This window comes from Hyla sarda, chromosome 5, assembly GCF_029499605.1.
Source record: "Hyla sarda isolate aHylSar1 chromosome 5, aHylSar1.hap1, whole genome shotgun sequence".
Taxonomy (NCBI): Eukaryota; Metazoa; Chordata; class Amphibia; order Anura; family Hylidae; genus Hyla; species Hyla sarda.
The window spans coordinates 215,996,378-216,016,012 of record NC_079193.1 but is presented as its reverse complement, the minus strand read 5'-3'; the positions used below and the strand labels follow the sequence as shown (position 1 = coordinate 216,016,012).

Here is a 19,635-nt window from a genome sequence, read left to right as displayed (position 1 = left end):
AAAAAACTGGTATAAATATTAATATTTTTTAATGAAGATATATTACAATATGTCTTCATTAATGATTATGAACAACATATTAAAAGTTTTTGTTCATGACAGGTACTCTTTAATGGAAATTTGTCAAACACCAGTGGGGTGTTAAGGCTCACTGTACCCCTTGTTACGTTCCTTGAGGGGTGTAGTTTCCAAAATAGTATATAATGTATGTTTTTTTTGCTGTTCTGGCACCATAGGGGCTTCCAAAATATGACATGCCCCCCAAAAACCATTTCAGAAAAACTCACTCTCCAAAATGCCACTGTTGCTCCTTCCCTTCTGAGCCCTCTACTGCGCCCGCCGAACATTTGACATACACATATGAGGGATTTCCTTACTCAAGAGAAATTGGGTTACACATTTTAGGAAGATTTCTCTCCTTTTACCCCTTGTAAAAAGTCATAAATTTGGTCTACAAGAACATGCGAGTGTAAAAAATGAAGATTTTGAATTCTCTCATTCACTTTGCTGCTATACCTGTGAAACACCTAAAGGGTTAACAAACTTTCTGAATGTCATTTTGAATACTTTGAGGGGTGCAGTTTTTATAATGGGGTCATTTATGGGGTATTTCTAAAAATAAAGCCCTTCAAATCCACTTCAAACCTGAACTGGTCCCTGAAAAATTTCGATTTTGAAAATTTTGTGAAAAATTGGAAAATTGCTGCTGAACTTTGAAGCCCTCTGATGTCTTCCAAAAGTAAAAACCTGTCAACTTTATGATGAAAATATAAAGTAGACCTATTATATTTGTGATTCAACATATAATTTATTTGGAATATTCATTTTCCTTATAAGCAGAGAGCTTTAAAGGATAGCTCCCACCATCACTTTTTTTCTTTTTTCTGTCCCTGCCTATTACCCATCTATCCCTAACCCCCTCCCCGCCTTTAATTTTTTTTTTACTATATAAAAAATGCCTTTTTGTCTGCCTGGTAGCGTGCTCACTACCAGGCAGACTTCCCCAGCAGGCACCACGTCACTGATGCCTGCTGGGGCCAACACTTCCGCCCTTAGTTCACCTATACAGGGTGCCTCCAGCTGTTTCCCCATTGCAACTCCCAGCATGCCCTGACATCTATTGGCTATCAGGGCATGCTGGGAGTTGTAGTGGGGAAACAACTGGATGCACCCTGTATAGGTGAACACCGGATCTGTGATGGCCGCACATCTGCTCCCCGCCGCGCAGCCCGCAACCCCCCCGCTCCGTTGCGCTGCTCAACTCACTCCCCCTCCCCCTTAGTTCACCCATTCAGAGTACCCCCTCCCTGCCGTGCAGTCCGCAGCCCCCCCGGCCCCGCCGCTCAACCCACTCCCCCTCCCCACCCTCCTTAGTTCACCTATTCAGTGTCCCTCCAGCTGTTTCCCCACTACAACTCCCAGCTTGCCCTGACATCTATTGGCTGTCAGGACATGCTGGGAGTTGTAGTGGGGAAACTGGAGGCATACTGTATAGGTGAAAACGCAACCCCCCCTGCGCGCATCCACTTCCTTCAAATCGCTCGCTCCCGCCTGTCTGATTGACAGGCAGGAGCGAGCACCGCAGTGACTGAATTTCAACTCATTGCCAGGCTTAAATGAGTCGAAATTCAGTAGTGACGTCACTGCCGAATGCATTCGGCCACTAGGAGGGCGACCCCTAGTGGCCGAATTTAAAAGTGATTTTAAACTGGTTTAAAATCACTTTTTTGAATTAAAGAGGTACTCCGGTGAAAACCTTTTTTCTTTTAAATCAACTGGTGGCAGAAAGTTAAACATATTTGTAAAGGACTTCTATTAAAAAATCTTATTCCTTCCAGTACTTATTTGCTGCTGAATGCTACAGAGGAAATTCCTTTATTTTTGGAACACTGATGACATCACGAGCACACGGCTCTCTGCTGACATCTCTGTCCATTTTAGCAACCATGCATAGCAGATGTATGCATAGCAGATGTATGCTAAGGGCAGCATGGTGGCTCAGTGGTTAGCACTGCTGCCTTGCAGTGCTGGGGACTTGGGTTCAAATCCCACTAAGGACAACAATAAATAAAGTGTTATAATTATTATAATAACGTCAGCAGAGAGAACTGTGCTCGTGATGTCATCATAGAGCATTCCAAAAAGAAAAGAATTTCCTCTGTAGTATTCAGCAGCTAATAAGTACAGGAAGGATTAAGATTTTTTAATAGAAGTAATTTACAAATATGTTTAACTTTCTGCCACCAGTTGATTTAAAAGAAAAAAGGTTTTCACCGGAGTACCCCTTTAAAGTATATTAGAGATATGTTGTAGTACTTAAGTACTAAAACAATTTTTTCATTTCATGACAGTGCCCATTTAAAGGGAACCAATCATCAGATTTTACCCTATATAATGCTTGGCAAAGCGTTATATAGGGTAAAATCTTTATTTTCACCATTCCCGGGGGATGCTCCTGCCCCCAGGGATGGTGAAGATATGAAGTTATAAACTAGTCACCGCCGCCGACGTAAGTAGTCACCTGGGCGGGGAGCTCTTCTCACCTACTCCCGTTCTTCGGCCGGGAGCAACGCCCCCTCCGCTTGATTGATGGGCCGCGTCATCACTCTGCTCCGTCCGTTCAGTGAGCGGAACAATGACGCGGCCCATCAATCAAGCGGAGGGGGCGTCGCTCCCGGCCGAAGAACGGGAGTAGATGAGAAGAGCTCCCCACCCAGGTGACTACTTACAGCGGCGGTGACTAGTTTATAACTTCATATCTTCACCATCCCTGGGGGCAGGAGCGTCCCCTGGGAATGGTGAAAATAAAGATTTTACCCTATATAACGCTTTGCCAAGCAATATATAGGGTAAAATCTGATGATTGGTTCCCTTTAAAGTAAAAAAGAATGAAAAATGTTAAATTTTTTCATCAAATTTTGGAATTTTTCACCAAGAAATGATGCAAGAAATGATGCAAAAAATGTTACCACTAACATAAAGTAGAATATGTCACAAAAAAACAAACTCGGAATCAGAATGAAAAGTAAAAGCATCCCAGAGTTATTAATGCTTAAGGTGAGAGTGCAAAAAATGGCCGGGTCCTACAGTGAAAATTGGCTGGGTCCTTAAGGGGTTAAACAAACTATTAGGGAAGGTTCACACTGGCACAAAAATGCGCCAGCCTGAAGCACTGTGGGGTGAGTGCTATGGGCATAAAAAAGAAAAGAAAAAGTGCAAGGGGATTCTGGACAGTTTACATGGTAAAATACATCTGTCTTGTTCTGATGCAGTGTTTCCCCACCAGGGTGCCTCCAGCTGTTGCAAAACTACAACTCCCAACATGCCTGGACAGCCAAAGACTGTCCGTGCATGCTGGGAGTTGTAGTTTTGTAACAGCTGGCGGCACCCTGGTATAAATTTTTCTTTAGACCAAAAAGTATCCTTTTTTTGTCTTTACAGTAGACGGCTAAGAAAACTGTGTGTGCACGTAGCCTAATAGTTCCCCTCCTGTACCCGCACACAGCTCTAGTGTGCCCAGATGCCATATATATATATATATATATATATATATATATATATATATATACAGCTGATACCTTTCAGCGCAGTTTACATTTTACTACAGTGTTCATACCACTGGTAACCAGGAGGAGGCGCCAGACAACGCTAAGCGATCAGTGCGCAGCCGCGAATAACACGTAGCGCATGCGCGTAGTCCGCTGCTTCTCGCTCTTGCTCAGTCCACAAGGCACAGTCCGGGCAGCAGTCGTGGTCTCGGTTGAATCAGAATGGCGACGTCGTTAGGATCAAATACCTATAACCGGCAGAACTGGGAGGACGCGGTGAGTGAGACGGTGATACGCGGCTCATGTAGCTGTGTGGATCCGGGAGTAGACGGGGCGGGAGAGGTAGCAGTAGTAGGCCTGAGCCCCTCAGTGTACTGCGCTTCCGGCTCCTTCCTGTATTGTGCTCCTATAGTGCTCTGTACTGTGTGGGGAGGAATCCCCCATGTTAGGAAAGCGGAGAATTGCTGGTATCAAGAGCTTGTTTAAAAGCTACAACTCCTATCTTGTCCCCCGACATCCTTGGGCCGCCAGAGCATGATGGGAGTTTTGTGACAGATTAGGAGAGAATACTGCCTTAGGGTATGGTCTGAGTGGTGACCAGGACTCCTGATACTACTGGATCAGACACCCAGTGGTCCCTATTGACTTGTATGTCCTGGCAGGGAGGCCGCTGCCTTGTCATGTGTGTGTGCAGCCTTGGATCTCCCCCATACACATGTATCCATGGTGGAACTTTCAGGATTTGTTAATGGGGGGGGGGGGGGGGGGAGAGCTGCTGCTGCCAGACCCCTCAGATGATTTGTCTCCCTGAGAACCATCTAACCAGGGATCTGAAATCCAACATTACTTCTCCTCTACCTGATGTCTGCCTATAGGGGGCAGCCTGGAGGTCCCTGTACACATAAGGCCGAGTTCACACTAGCATTAGATCTGTCACAAACAACGCTCATGACAAATAAACCAGGTCCCATTGACTTTGACTCTTGTCTTCCTTGTTTTTGCAGCATTTGAACAATTTTTTCCCCACCTGTTCAGTCTTTACAATGGATTGAGTGAATGGAGCTCATGTGAATAAGGCCTAAGACTAGCTGTCTTCAGATTGTGGCCCTCCAGATGTTGCAAAACTACAACTCCCTACAACTAGTCTTTGGCTGTCCAGGCATGCTGGGAGTTGTAGTTTTACAACATGGGGATGGGCACAGTTTGGAGGAGACCACTGCCTAAGATGAATACCCAGATGTGTTTTGCCACCATTCGGTTTCCACTTGTTGTTTCTTTTGTCTTTTTTTTTCATTTTTTTTATCTGGGAAAACAAAAATACCTCAAACTGCCCTGTTTTTGCACTTCCAAGATGCAGTTTTTGTGACGTTTTCCAGAGATGGTGGATTTTAGCCAAACGGTGCTTCGGCACAGCAGGGTTATGAAGCAAGCTCAGGAGCAGCCAGGACCCTTGGCTAATGCCGGACATCGCTGTTGAGGCAGATGTCCGGCATTAACTCTTTAGACGCGATGATCAAAAACACAATGTCTTGATTAGCAAGGAGGCATCGAGGGTGCCTTACCTGCCTCCTGCGCGTCTGATTGGCCAGAAATCCAGGCTTGAGCAATCGACCGCCGATAACACTGATCAATGCATTGCAATGGCATTTATCAGTGAATCAATGTACTGCATGTTATAGTCCTCTATGGGAGCTATAACATTGCAAAAAAAAGTTAATAAAGATGATTTAAACCCCTTCCCTAATTAAAGTCTGAATCACCCCCCTTTTCCCATAAAAAAAAAACGAACTGTGTAAATAAAAATAAACATGTGGTATCGCCGTGTGCGTAAATGTCCAAACTATATAAAATATATCATTAATGAAACCGCACAGTCAATGGCGTACGTACTAGGGATCGACCGATATCGATTTTTCTAGGGCCGATACCGATAACCTGTGGAGGTTAAGGCGATAGCCGATAATTTATACCGATATTCCGGTATAAATTATTGGCTATTTCTTTCGCTATAATACCCCCCTGATATGTGCCTCTCACTTATATTTGCCCCCTCACTTATAATTTGCCCGTCCATCCATACAGCGCCCGACCAGTGGTCACCTCACACGCTGCTACGTTCTTGTACTGTGAGTGAGAGCTGCAGGGACGTGATCTCCGGGCGCCGGTGGCGATGATGTGATGTCATCACGCCGGCCTGCTGTGGATGGCGTCCCCGCGGCTCTCAATCCCACTGCAAGAATGAAGCAGCGTGAGAAAGGTGAGGGAGTGGAGGAGCGGGACAGCTGACAGCTCCTGCTCCACCATGCAGTTGCTCCGCACGGCAAAACGTTCAGGGCCGGGACTGAAGTCCCGCGATTCGTGCGCACGCCTTGTTTTGCGCATTATCGGCAGGTTAGAAGCCGATACCGATAACGGGGAAAACGTGAATATCGGCCGATAATCGGACGATCCCTAGTACGTATTATAAAATTCCAAAGTCCAAAATAGCGAATTTTTGGTCACTTTTTATACCATAAAAAATGAATAAAAGCGATCAAAAACTCAGATCAAAACAAAAATGATACTGATAAAAGATCACGGCGCAAGAAATGAGCCCTCACACCGCCCTGTATGCGAAAAATTTAGTTACAGGGGTCAGAAGATGACAATTTGAAACGTATTAATTTTCGTTACATGTAGTTATGATTTTTTTTCAGAAGTAATACAAAATCAAACCTATATAAGTAGGGTATCATTTTAATCATATGGACCTACAGAATAAAGATAAGGTGTCATTTTTACCGAAAAATGTACTGTGTAGAAACGGAAGCCCCAAAAATTACAAAATGGCATTTTTTCTTCAATTTTGGCACACAATGTTTTTTTTTATTTTTGTTTCACTATAGATTTTTGGGTAAAATTGCTGATGTCATTGCAAAGTAGAATTTGAGGCATAAAAAATAAGCCATAATTTAGATTTTTAGGTGCAAAATTGAAAGGGTTATGATTTTTTTTTTTTTTTAAAGGTTGGTTTTGGAAAAACCCTTGGTCCTTAAAGGAGAACTCCAGACCATAAAAATTGTCCCCCATAGTGCCGGCAGTAAAAAAAATAAAGATGTACATACCTTCCTCCGCTCCCCCTGGGCCTCCGGCAACCGGCTCCGGTCTGCGCCGCAATTCACTTCCTGGTTGCCGGTGGTAGGATGAATCGGCCAATCACCAGCCGCAGCGCAGTCCGACTCGGCTGGCGATAGGCTGAGCGGCAGTGTGACGTTTTCGGCCCCGGCCACAGGTGCCGCTGTAGTGAAGAATTTTGTGCCCTGAAGCGTTTTCACACTGCCGCTCAGCCTATCGCCGGCCGAGTCGGATTGCGCTGCAGCTGGTGATTGGCTGATTCATCCGACCTCCGGCAACCAGGAAGTGGATTGCGGCAAAGACTGGAGCCGGTTACCGGAGGCCCCGGGGGAGCGGAGGAAGGTATGTACATCTTTATTTTTTTACTGCCGGCACTATGGGGGACAATTTTTATGGTCTGGAGTTCTCCTTTAAGGGGTTAACCATGTGACATAAGGATGTCTAGTGAAGAAATGGGGGGGGGGGGGGAGAGCCGAAGCTAACCCCACATGGTGTTTTTTATGACATTTTTATTTGCTCCCGTAGACTTATATGGGGGAAAAAGCCAATATTTTGTCTAAGAAAAAACCCTGCCATAGTCTCAACATGCTGCATTTTTGAAAAACTGCCACTGAGCCCAAAGCCGCAGAAAAACTCTAAAGATGAGTGAAATAAATGCCAAATGGGTCTGGTGTTTCATAAATCCCTATTGACTTTAAAGGAGAAGTGTCATACTAAAAAAAGTATACCCTATGCGCAGGCTAGAGCATAAGTTTTAGGTAACGGGACCTGTCCGCTGGGGTCCCCCCTAGATCTCCTGTACGGAACCCTGACTCTCCCCAGGAGCGAGGCGTCCCTACCCCTGCCTGAAGCAAGGGTCGCCACACCCCTTCCATAAATCTCTATTGGAGTGACGAAGATTGACGAATGGCTCTCCTGCAACTCGCCCAAACAGCCAATTGGCAGGATTGCCGGGTATTGACAGATCTGCAGATAAGATAGTGATATACTGTCTGAGGATAGCCCATCAGTATCTAAAATTGAACCCCTTTGATATCTATCCTTGATAAACTGTATTACATTGTAATCGGTGGACCTGGCAACGCACCCCACCAACTAGACCTTCATGGCACAACAAATCTACAGTAGATGTCTTATATGAGATACCATTATACACCAGCCGTCTGTCCACTGTAGTGTCATGGTTTTGTGGTTGATGTTTGATAATATTGTAATTTGCCTGCTTTACTGATATCCAAATCTGCTTCTCTTTTTAGGATTTTCCAATTCTTTGTCAGACATGTCTGGGAGAAAATCCATATATTAGAATGGTAAGATAAGTAAAGGTTCTTAAGGGGTGGATTTGTTCAGTACCATGCATGTGGAGGAGATGTTACAAAGCCGTGTGTGTGTGTATGTATGTGTGTATGTATATATATATATATATATATATATATATATATTTATATATACATATACAGTGGTCCCTCAACATACGATGGTAATTCGTTCCAAACGACCCATCGTTTGTCGAATCCATCGTATGTTGAGGGATCCGTGTAAAGTATAGGAAGCTGTACTCACCTGTCCCCGTCGCTCCGAACCAGGTCCTCACCGCTCCCGATGCTGTCCCAGGGTCTCCCGATGCTGTCCCGCTGCTCCGGTGTCTTCTTTGCGATCCTCCGGCTTCTTCCGCATCTTCTGAAGGGTCCGGGCCTCGCTTTCTGGTGACGTTATTACGCTGCTGCGCCGGCACAGCGTGCGTAGTGACGTAATAACGACACCGGAAAGCGAGGCCCGAACCCTGGAGAAGATGCGCAAGACACCAGAGGATCGCGAAGTGGACCCGGAGCAGCGGGAATAGGTAAGCGAACCTGCCAGGGATGCTTAAACTGCTATCTGACAGCAGCTTAAGCATTTTGCGCTGTCGGATAGCAGTTAATGCGATGGCCCCGACATAGAAAAGCATTGTATGTCGATGCTGACATTGACATGCGATGGCCTCTGAAAGGCCATCGTATGTCGATTTTATCATATGTCGGGGCCATCGTGGGTCGGGGGGTTACTGTATATAATCAGTACCATGCCGTGTCTGTAAAACTGTCTTGGACTCAAAAGTGGTATTCCCATCTCAAGAAGTTATAACCTATCTACAGGATATGAGATGACACGCTGATCAGTAAAGGTCTGTCTGCTGGTGTCTGCACCTTTCCGAAGACAGAGAAAACTGCCCATAAAATGAATTGAGTGCACTGCATGTACATGGCCAACGTTTTATATTCTACGGGGCTTCCGAGCCTTGCCTAGTTTAGCAATGTTTAGAAGTCCCATAGAGAATGAATAGGTGGCTGGTTGTGCACGCACAGTAAGCTCCATTCATTCCTGAGGGACATCTCCCCTCTGTTCTCGTGATGGAACCCCACAATAAGCTTATTTCTTATCCTGTGGGTAGGGGATTGATTCTTTAGATGTGAATACACCTTTTAGGGTACGTTCACACGTACGCAGATTTGATGCCCAGGATTTTCTGCTGCAGATTTCAATGTAAACTAAATGAATGAACAGTTTCTTATCAGCAATTACAAATCCTGCGCATCAAATCTGCACAGGATCCTGTATGTGTGAACGTACCCTTAAAGGAGCTCTGATATAGTAAAATTCCTTTAATTTGCCACTTAAGGGGGTTATCCAGGAAAAAACTTTTTTTATATATCAACTGGCTCCAGAAAGCTAAACAGATTTGTAAATTACTTTTATTAACCCCTTAAGGACCAGGCCATTTTACACCTTAAGGACCAGAGCGTTTTTTGCAATTCTGACCACTGTCACTTTAAACATTAATAACTGGAATGCTTTTAGTTATCATTCTGATTCCGAGATTGTTTTTTCGTGACATATTCTACTTTAACTTAGTGGTAAAATTTTGTGTTAACTTTCATCCTTTCTTGGTGAAAAATCCCCAAATTTGATGGAAAAAAATGAAAATTTTGCATTTTTCCAACTTTGAAGCTCTCTGCTTGTAAGGAAAATGGATATTCAAAATAAAACATTTTTGGGTTCACATATACAATAAGTCCACTTTATGTCTGCATCATTAAATTTATGAGTTTTTACTTTTGGAAGACATCAGAGGGCTTCAAAGTTAAGCAGCAATTTGGAAATTTTTCACAAAATTTTCAAACTTGCTATTTTTCATGGACCAGTTCAGGTTTGAAGTGGATTTGAAGGGTCTTCATATTAGAAATACCCCATTATAAAAACTACACCCCCCAAAGTATTCAAAATGACATTCAATAAGTGTATTAACCCTTTAGGTGTTTCACAGGAATAGCAGCAAAATGAAGGAGAAAATTCACAATCTTCATTTTTTACACTCACATGTTCTTGTAGACCCAATTTTTGAATTTTTGCAATTGGTAGAAAGGAGAAAATTTTTACTTGTATTTGAAACCCAATTTCTCTCGAGTAAGCACATACCTCATATGTCTATGTAAAGTGTTCGGCAGGCGCAGTAGAGGGCTCAGAAGGGAAGGAGCGACAAATGGTTTTTGGGGGGCATGTCACCTTTAGGAAGCCCCTATGGTGCCAGGACAGCAAAAAAAAAACCACATGGCATACCATTTTGGAAACTAGACCCCTCGGGGAACGTAACAAGGGGTAAAGTGAACCTTAATACCCCACAGGTGATTCACGACTTTTGCATATGTAAAGAAAAAAAAAAATTTTTTACCTAAAATGCTTGGTTTCCCAAAATTTTTACATTTTTAAAAAGGGTAATAGCAGAAAATACCCCCCAAAATTTGAAGCCCAATTTCTCCAGATTCAGAAAACACCCCATATGGGGATGAAAAGTGCTCTGCTGGCGCACTACAGGTCTCAGAAGAGAAGGAGTCACATTTGGCTTTTTGAAAGCAAATTTTGCTCTGGGGGGCATGCCGCATTTAGGAAGCCCTTATGGTGCCAGAACAGCAAAAAAAAAAACACATGGCATACCATTTTGGAAACTAGACCCCTCGGGGAACGTAACAAGGGGTAATGTGAACCTTAATACCCCACAGGTGATTCACAACTTTTGCATATGTAAAAAAAAAAAAAAAAAAAAAAAAAAATTTACCTAAAATGCTTGGGTTCACAAAAATTTTAAATTTTTAAAAAGGGTAATAGCAGAAAATACCCCCCAAAATTTGTAACACAATTTCTCCCGAGTACGGCGATACCCCATATGTGACCCTAAACTGTTGCCTTGAAATACGACAGGGCTCCAAAGTGAGAGCGCCATGCGCATTTGAGGCCTAAATTAGGGATTGCATAGGGGTATTCTACGCCAGTGATTCCCAAACAGGGGGCCTCCAGCTGTTGTAAAACTCCCAGCATGCCTGGACAGTCAGTGGCTGTCTGGTAATACTGGGAGTAGTTGTTTTGCAACAGCTGGAGGCTCCGTTTTGGAAACAGTGGCGTACCAGACGTTTTTCATTTTTATTGGGGAGGGGGGCTGTGTAGGGGTATGTGTATATGTAGTGTTTTTTTTACTTTTTATTTTTTGTGTTAGTGTAGTGTTTTTAGGGTACAGTCGCACGGGCGGGGGGTTCACAGTAGTTTCTCGCTGGCAGTTTGAGCTGCGGCAGAAAATTTGCCGCAGCTCAAACTTGCAGCCGGATACTTACTGTAATCCTCCGCCCATGTGAGTGTACCCTGTACGTTCACATTGGGGGGGGGGGTTAGGGGGGGGAGAAACATCCAGCTGTTGCAAAATTACAACTCCCAGCATGTACGGTCTATCAGTGCATGCTGGGAGTTGTAGTTTTGCAACAGCTGGAGGCACACTGGTTGTGAAACACAGAGTTTGGTAACAAACTCAGTGTTTTGCAACCAGTGTGCCTTCAGCTGTTGCAAAAGCTACAACCCCCAGCATGTACGGACAGCGGAAGGGCATGCTGGGTGTTGTAGTTATGCAACAGCTGGAGACACACTGGTTTGCTACTTAACTCAGTGTGCCTTCAGCTGTTGCAAAACTACAACTCTCAGCAGTCACCGACAGCCAACGGGCATGCTGGGAGTTGTAGTTATGCAACCACCAGATGCACCACTACAACTCCTAGCATGCACTTCAGCTGATTGTGCAAGCTTGGAGTTGTAGTTATACAACAGCTGAAGGTACACTTTTCCATAGAAAGAATGTGCCTCCAGCTGTTGCTAAACCATAAGTCCCAGCATGCCCATAAGGGAATGCTGGGAGTTGTGGTGGTCTGCCTCCTCCTGTTGCATAACTACAACTCCCAGCATGCCCTTTTTGCATGCTGGGAGCTGTTGCTAAGCAACAGCAGGAGGCTGTCACTCACCTCCTGCTGCTGCTGATCGACGCCGCGCAGGTCAGTCCCGCCGCCGCCGCCATTGCTCCTGGGGCCTCGATCCCAACATTAACGCCGGGGATCAGGGTCCCCAGCACCCGCTCACGTCCTCCCGCAGCAGGCGCCCTGATTGGTCGGCCGGGAATCCGGCCGACGAATCAGGGCGATCGTGAGGTTGCACCAGTGCCACCTCACCCCTGCTGGCTCTGGCTGTTCGGGGCCGTCTCTGACGGCCCCGATCAGCCAGTAATTCCGGGTCACTGGAGACCCGGTTGACCTGGAATCGCCGCATAATGACCCCCCTGGGCGATATGCCGCGATGCCTGCTGAACGATTTCAGCAGGCATCGGGCACCGGCTTCCCTCCGGCTAGCGGCGGGGGGCCGGGAATGGACAGGACGTACTCCTACGTCCTCGGTCCTTAAGGACTCGGAAACGGGGGCGTAGGAGTACGTCCATTGTCCTTAAGGGGTTAAAAATCTTAATCCTTTCAGTACTTATTAGCTTCGAAAGTTAAGGTTGTTCTTTTCTGTCTAAATCCTCTCTGATGACACGTGTCTCGGGAAACGCCCAGTTTAGAAGCAAATTCCCATAGCAAACCTCTTCTAAACTGGGCTTTTCCCGAGACAGCTGTCATCAGAGAGGATTTAGACAGAAAAGAACAACCTTAACTTCAGAAGCTCATAAGTACTGAAAGATTAAGATTTTTTAATAGAAGTAAAAGTTTTTTCCTTTAATACCCCTTTAATAATTGTAATTCTGATTGTCTGGCATTTGTGTTCTGGTCTTTTGAAATCTCATTTTGCTGTACACATTAATTTTAAGTAATATATCTATTTAATGTAATCTCTATTTTGAATGCAGTTCTTTTAAAAGATTAACACAGTTTTGTGTTTTTATTTCAGACCAAAGAAAAATATGGCAAAGAATGCAAGGTGAGAGAAATTATACCATTTCAGTTGTATAATAGGGTTTAACCCCTTAACGACGCAGGAGGTATATTTACGCCCTGCGCCGGCTCCCACGTTATAACGCGGGGTCACCCTGATGATAGCCGGGACCCGCGGCTAATACCAGACATCACTGATCACGGTGATGCCCAGTATTAACCCTTCAGATGCCATGTCTAAAGTTTAAAAAGAAAAGCATTCCAGGCAGCTCAGTCGAGTTGATTGGGACCACCGCGGTGAAACCGCAGTGTCCCAATCAACTGTACAGACATGAGGAGGGTCCTTACCTGCCCCCTTGTTGTCCGATCGCCGAATGACTGCTCCGTGCCTGAGATCCAGGCAGGAGCAGTCGAGCGATGAAAACACTGATCAATGCTTTGCTATGGCATAGCATTGATCAGTGCTGGCAATCAGTGTAATGCATGTTATAGGCCCCTATGGGGACTATAACATTGCAAAAAAAAGTTAAATGTGACTTAACTCCTTCCCTAATAAGTTTGAATCACCCCCCCTTTTCCCATTTAAAAATAAAATAAACTGTGTAAATAAATATAAACATGTGGTATCGCCGCGTGCGTATATGTCCGAGCTATAAAAATATATTGTTAATCCGCACGGTCAATGGCGTACACGTAAACTAGTTCCAAAATAGCATATTTTTGGTCACTTTTTATACCATATGAACTTCACAATTTACACTGGAGCATACAGCAGCTAAGTACTGGAAGGATTAAGATTTTTTAATAGATTTTCAAATCTGTTTAACTTTCCAGGACCAGTTTATTTGTTAACAAAAAAAAAAAAAAAATAGTTTCTCTGCCACTATTCATTGGGGGACACCTATACTGATGTGTAGATGCTCTTGCCACTAGGAGGCGCTGACACCAGGAAAAAAAAGTCTGTTCCTCCCTGGCAGGATATACCCGCCCACTGGAAGTTTTAGCTAGTGTCTGTAGGAGGCAAGTATGAGGAAGTCACACAAAGTGACAGAACGTGTGGGGTTCTCTTGTAACTCCATCCCGTGTATTTATCTAATTTATTGCTCCTCCATTTGTGGTCTGCTATTCTGTTTGGTAGGTATATATGAGAGTGCTATGGTTGTATTCATACATTGCATTTAACTATATGGTGTATAACAATTAATGTATGTGATATGTATTGTATTATACCTTAGAACATCCAGCTCTGATGTTATATTGTCCACTCCTTGGAGCACATAGCAATTAAATTTATTGTAGGGACTGGATTTGTGGGGAAGAGGTTCATGGCCCTTCTTCCATGTTGTGTGTTGCTCTTATGACCATTTTTAAATGTTTTTAATGCCCTTGTCTATGTATTTCTACTTTGTGTAATATTGTAATAAATAAAGAACTTAGGTGTGCACTTTATACAGTAACTGCTTTTCTTTGATGTGAGTAGGAGGCAAGACACAGGTCTGGGAGCTCCCCATACCTGGTCTTTTTTTTTATTATTTTCTATTTAGGGCTGTTTAGTTAGGTTCTTATCTCCCTTTCTTTCCATGTTAAGTTCCACACAGTGTGTCTCTGTGGGTTCATTGCTCCTGTTATACCAATGAGACTGTCTGCTTGTTTCCTGTCCCACATACCGCCTTCATCTCTTGCATCTGCGGCAGCAGTTCTGGTGTGTGGCACCATTAGGAGATGGGATGTGGACATTTCCTACAGGTTCCATGGCCTTTCACAGCAACAGCAGCACTCTCTGTTCCCCTTTCAAAGAGTTCCATGTTGGCTCCTAGGGGCATGATTGTGATTGTTGGGTGCTGAGCCTGTCTTCCATGCTGACGGAATTTTGGATGTCTGCGGTTTCTTTCATGTGTGCAGTCTTGGTACCCCACTACTATGGTGAGGTCTCCATGTCCGCGTCCTTCTGCACATGTAGTTCCTTCCTGTACGGCCTTCCTGTAGTTTGGTGTCCACAGGTCTGCGACGGTTGAACACCTCTGTAATGGCATGGGGCCTGGTGGGGCGTCATTAGTTCAGCGCTCCCCCTATGCCTCCAAGTATCTTCCTGGATTCCTATGGGTAGCTCAGGCGCCTGGTCTGTTGCCTTACACATGACCAGACTGGCTCCATTGGTGCCCATCTGGCCCAAGGTTTTCACCCCGTTGGGGTGTTCCTCTCAATGCTGTTGGTTGCTGGGGGTGTGTGTGTGTGCGCTTCTTCCTTGCATTTGTAGTCACGTCTTTGCACCTTGCCCAGCCTTCGTCCAGGATTCGGATCCCTCTGGGGACACAACTTGGCTCTTCGATATATTCTCTGAGTTCCTGAGGGCTATGTCCGGCCAGTACATTGTCCTGTTGCCGTAGGGTGGCATTCACCTGCTCCTACAGTGCCTGGCGCACTTGACAATTTCCCTTCCACAGAGGTATGGGAATCATGAGTTTGGCATGGTCAGTGCCTGAATTTCATCCCGACCACCTCTGTTTTCCCCTCGTCTAGGGGGATTATTTTGCAATGCGCTTTCTACTGCTGAGATGGAGCCATCTCTCTCTTCCCACTATATAGGTGGGGTATCTGGCTGGGCCCTTTTTCGCTGAAAGCATTTGTAAGAGCCTTGCACTGTTGGCCTGTGTGCTTACTGCCCACTATTGCAGCCTGGCTTTCTTCCTGTTTCTTGGCTATCTACTGCTGTTAATGCAGCCATGGCACTCTCCTCTGTAGGGGGGCTTATTCAATCATGGATGGCTCAGAGACAGCTGGTCTAGCCACCATCTGTCATTTGGGTCCTGCCATTGCTCTCCTGCCCCCTTGACACACTCTACCTGGTAGGGTGTGTTCCTCCTTCCCTTGACTGTGTCTGTTGCACTACACTGACACCATGGTCTTCTGGAGTAACCTTCCTGTGTTCCGATCCTGGGTGTCCCAGCTGCTTCCCTTTTGTTTCCACCTCCGTTCCACCCCCTTGTTGCTTCAGTTTGCTCTGGTCCTCTTGGACCGCTGGGGCTCAGGACCGGTTGGTCTCCTTGTCTTGGACACTATACCCTGGGACGCTGTGGGGTGCTTTCTTTTCTAGGTCGACCCTCCTGAGTCTTAGGCCTTAGTGATGGATTGCGGTCTCGGACATGTGTAGCTATCCTGCCCAGACTTCTCCGCATTCCCATTTGTGGAGCGGTCTCTCTTTGCTGCACTTTTTCTTGTCTCAATACGGAAGTTTGTCAACCGGAGCATTTCGCTGACGTTGGGTTTCCTTACCCTTCAGATGTAAGTCTTCCAGGGGACTCCTTTTTCCCATGTCGACCACTCTGGTGTTCCGGGATGCTCCTTTTCAGGGTCTTCCGCTCCTTTTTTGGCCGTTTATTCTTCTGTTTGTCTTCCAGGTGACCTAGGAACCTCCCATTTCTGGGCCTATCGTTCTGGTGTCCTGGGATGCCCCTTTTCTGGATGTTTCGCTCTTTTTTTTGGCCATTATTACCTTCCGTCTCCTCAATCGTGGTTCATGTTCTCTCAAGATGGAGGGCGTTCCGGTCATCCGGATTACACCAGTCGAGCCATTTCGCTTCCCAGGGGCTCGTGGCGGGCCCCTGGATGGGGTTTCTTCTGTACCAAGCCTCTCTTGAGCCGGTTGCAGTCTTTCTTTTTTTCCAGTTGTTTTCTGGTCTCCACCTTCTGTGCTCACCTTCTATCCAGGCAGCCACTGCTCTCCCTGGCGGTTTTCTGCCATGTTCTCTTGGTTTACTCTGGATGGGGCTCTCTTGTTGTGCCCTTGTCCATTTTTGTTTTCCAGCCTGGCTGGCCTTCTGTCTGGTTCTGTGTTCCTTGGAGTTTTCCTCCTTGGACTAGGAAGCCCATCTGGCTTCCTAGTTGACCTTTTTCTTGTCTGTCTGTGTGACGTAGGTTTAGAGTCTCTGCGAAGCACGGTCCCTTCATTTGGCATCTGAGTCCATCTCCATGGACCGCAGGCCTTACAGACAAGTGGGTTTAGTCTCGGGACTGATCCCCTTTCGCTAGTGGTTGTTCTTCCCACCCTAGGGGATGACTTTGGTATGTCCCATCAGTTAGGTGTCCCCCAATGAAGAGCGACCGAGAAAAGGAGATTTTTTTTGTACTCACCGAAAAATCTTTCTTGTAGCCTTCATTGGGGGACACCGCACCCACCCATTTATTTTTATTTTATTTTTAGATACTCCTTTCCGGTTATTAGGTTTTTTATCCGGTATTCTTTTTCCTTGGGTCTTTCAGGCATATTTCTTTGTTGGCTTCTCCTACTGCTTTGTGTCAAAACTGATTACCTCCCTTCCAGTGGGCGGGTATATCCTGCCAGGGAGGAGCCGACTTTTTTTTCCAGTGTCAGTGCCTCCTAGTGGCAAGAGCATATACCCATCAGTATAGGTGTCCCCAATGAAGGCTACGAGAGATTTTACGGTGGGTACAAAAAAAATCTCCTTTTTCACTGGAGTACCCCTTTAAAATCAACTGTAACTCGTTGTAAATTGTGGTGTCCCGATCAGCTAAGCCGACTGGCAAGGGTCCCTACCTGCCCACTTCCCCCTATAATCTGTGCTTTATTCCTGCAGGCAGACACAGCAGCCTGTAGTAATAGAGCAACAATAGCACTGAGTAATACTGTGCTGTGGCACAGCAATGTACAGTGTATGCAATTGAAAGATTGCTTGTAATAGTTTCTTATAGGGACTAGAAAATGGTGAAAAAAATTAATGTGTTAAAGCCCTACCCCAAAGAAAACGTGGTATTAATGCATTCTGAAATGTCCGAGCTATTTATAATTTAATGTTAGTAAAACTGCACTGTCAATGGCGTAAATGTAGGAAAAAACATTCAGAATTGCTGATATATGGTCACTTTATATAGCAGGAAAAAAAATTATTAAAGTGATCAGAAAGTCCCTTCAAAACAAAAATAGTACCGATAAAAGCTACAGGTCACGGTGCAAAAAATTAGCCCTCGCCATTTTAGGCATACTGATTTTCTTACAAAAATATATTGTGTTTTTTTTTTTAAGTAGTAAAAAATTTAAATAAGCCTATTGCAATCGTATGGACGTACAGTCATTTACTGAACAATTTTTTTTGTTTCGCTCTAGATTTTTTTATTTTTTTTTGTAAAATAAGTGAAAATGGTGACGCAAAAATCAAGCCCTCATATGAGTCTGTAGGTGGAGAATTAACAGCTAATCGAAGGCGAGGCGGAAAAATTTTACCTCCCCTATACTCTTTAACCCCATTTCTTAAAGGTGTTCTGCAGTGATAGACAACTTATAAGTGTCTGATCATGGGGGGTCTGACCGCTGGGACCCCCGGCAATCTCCTGTATGGGGCCTCGGCAGGATGACGCTGTGGCCGACACGCCCCCTTTATGTATATCTATGGGAGAGGAGGAGATGCAGCATTTGTGTGTCCCTGTCTCTTCCATTGAGCTGAATGGAGGGGGTGTGTCTGTCTATTGCTGCAGTACTCCTTTTAAGAGGTTAAAGATTTTTTCCTATGAAGCAAAGTTGTAAAATTAGATGTGAAGATATTGGTACCGTAAAGATTAACTCTCTGTATCTTTCTTAAATCTTTATTCAGATATGTGCTCGCCCCTTCACAGTGTTTCGATGGTGCCCAGGGGTGCGCATGCGCTTTAAGAAAACAGAAGTATGTCAGACTTGTAGCAAGTTAAAAAATGTCTGCCAGACCTGCCTTCTAGACCTTGAGTATGGTAGGTAACATTTTGGATGGGAGCTAGCTTGAAAGAAATTCAAGCTTCGTAAATACATTGAATCATCAGTACTGTTTAATGAGCTTTGTATAGGCAAAGTAAATATCTGGAAAAAAAAAAAAAAAAAAAAAATATATATATATATAATATATATATATATATATTTTCCAGATTAAAAAAAAAAATATTTTTATATATATATATATATATATATATATATATATATATATATATATATTAAATAATTTTTTATTTATTTTTTTAAATATCTACTTTACATATAGGATATATTTTGAGGGTTATCTCGAGAAATATTTTTATGTATAAAAGTGCTCAGGATGGGAGGAAAAAAGAAAAACTTACTCACCTGCTGCTATCCTAACACACAGAAAATGTCTGCTCTGCAGTGAACAGTTTAATGCTCCCTTTATTGTCACTATTTATACAATTTTATTGCAACATTTTTATTTTATTTATTTTTTATTTTTTCAGGGCTTCCAATTCAAGTACGAGATGCAGGGATTTCCTTTAAGGATGATATGCCTAGATCAGATGTAAATAAAGAATTCTACACACAGAACATGGAGAGAGAAGTAAGTTCCAATATACCTGCCGTGAACTTACACAATGCAGAATTCTTGCACAGTACTTCTAAAAACTTTTTAAACTATTACTGTCATTTAGGAATGGTTTAACATCAAATGGACTTTTGCTCAGAAGTTTTGCTCTAATGAAGTGGGAAAAGCGCAACGGCTGTGAGCTTCACTCCCCAGCTAGCCACTCTATGCGATTCATTGCTATTTATCTATACCAGTGCCTCCAGCTGTTGCAAAACTACAACTCCCAGCATGCCCGGACAGCCAACAGCTGTCCGGGGATGCTGGGAGTTGTAGTTTTGCAACAGCTGGAGGCACCCTGGTTGGGAATCACTGATCTATACAATTCAAAAACTGAGCCAGTCTCCTGCAGTGAGTCAAATTTGACCAGACAATTGGGTAGTAAAGCCTGCAGCCATGCGC

The 19,635-nt window shown here is 44.3% G+C and overlaps 2 protein-coding genes across 6 annotated transcripts in view; one reads left to right on the top strand and one right to left on the bottom strand.

Annotated features, from left to right (window-relative positions):
• RIOK1 (RIO kinase 1) overlaps positions 1-3,725 on the bottom strand; it is a 99,769-nt gene extending 96,044 nt beyond the window's left edge. The window contains exon 1 of one of the 2 annotated variants that reach the window (XM_056521107.1): positions 3,617-3,725. The gene's annotated coding sequence lies outside the window, so the exon portion shown is untranslated. Of the gene's footprint in view, positions 1-3,578 lie in introns of both variants that reach the window. The other variant, XM_056521106.1, reaches the window with a different exon arrangement.
• The window catches only part of RBM22 (RNA binding motif protein 22), a 64,279-nt gene that overhangs the window by 36,737 nt on the left and 7,907 nt on the right, over positions 1-19,635 (top strand). For 3 of the 4 annotated variants that reach the window (XM_056521113.1, XM_056521111.1, XM_056521112.1), the window contains exons 2-5: positions 7,919-7,972; positions 12,894-12,923; positions 18,484-18,616; positions 19,109-19,209. In XM_056521113.1, coding sequence (XP_056377088.1) covers positions 7,970-7,972; positions 12,894-12,923; positions 18,484-18,616; positions 19,109-19,209 — 267 coding nt within the window. In that variant the 5' untranslated portion in view covers positions 7,919-7,969. Of the gene's footprint in view, positions 1-3,673; positions 3,825-7,918; positions 7,973-12,893; positions 12,924-18,483; positions 18,617-19,108; positions 19,210-19,635 lie in introns of those variants that run through there. The other variant, XM_056521110.1, reaches the window with a different exon arrangement.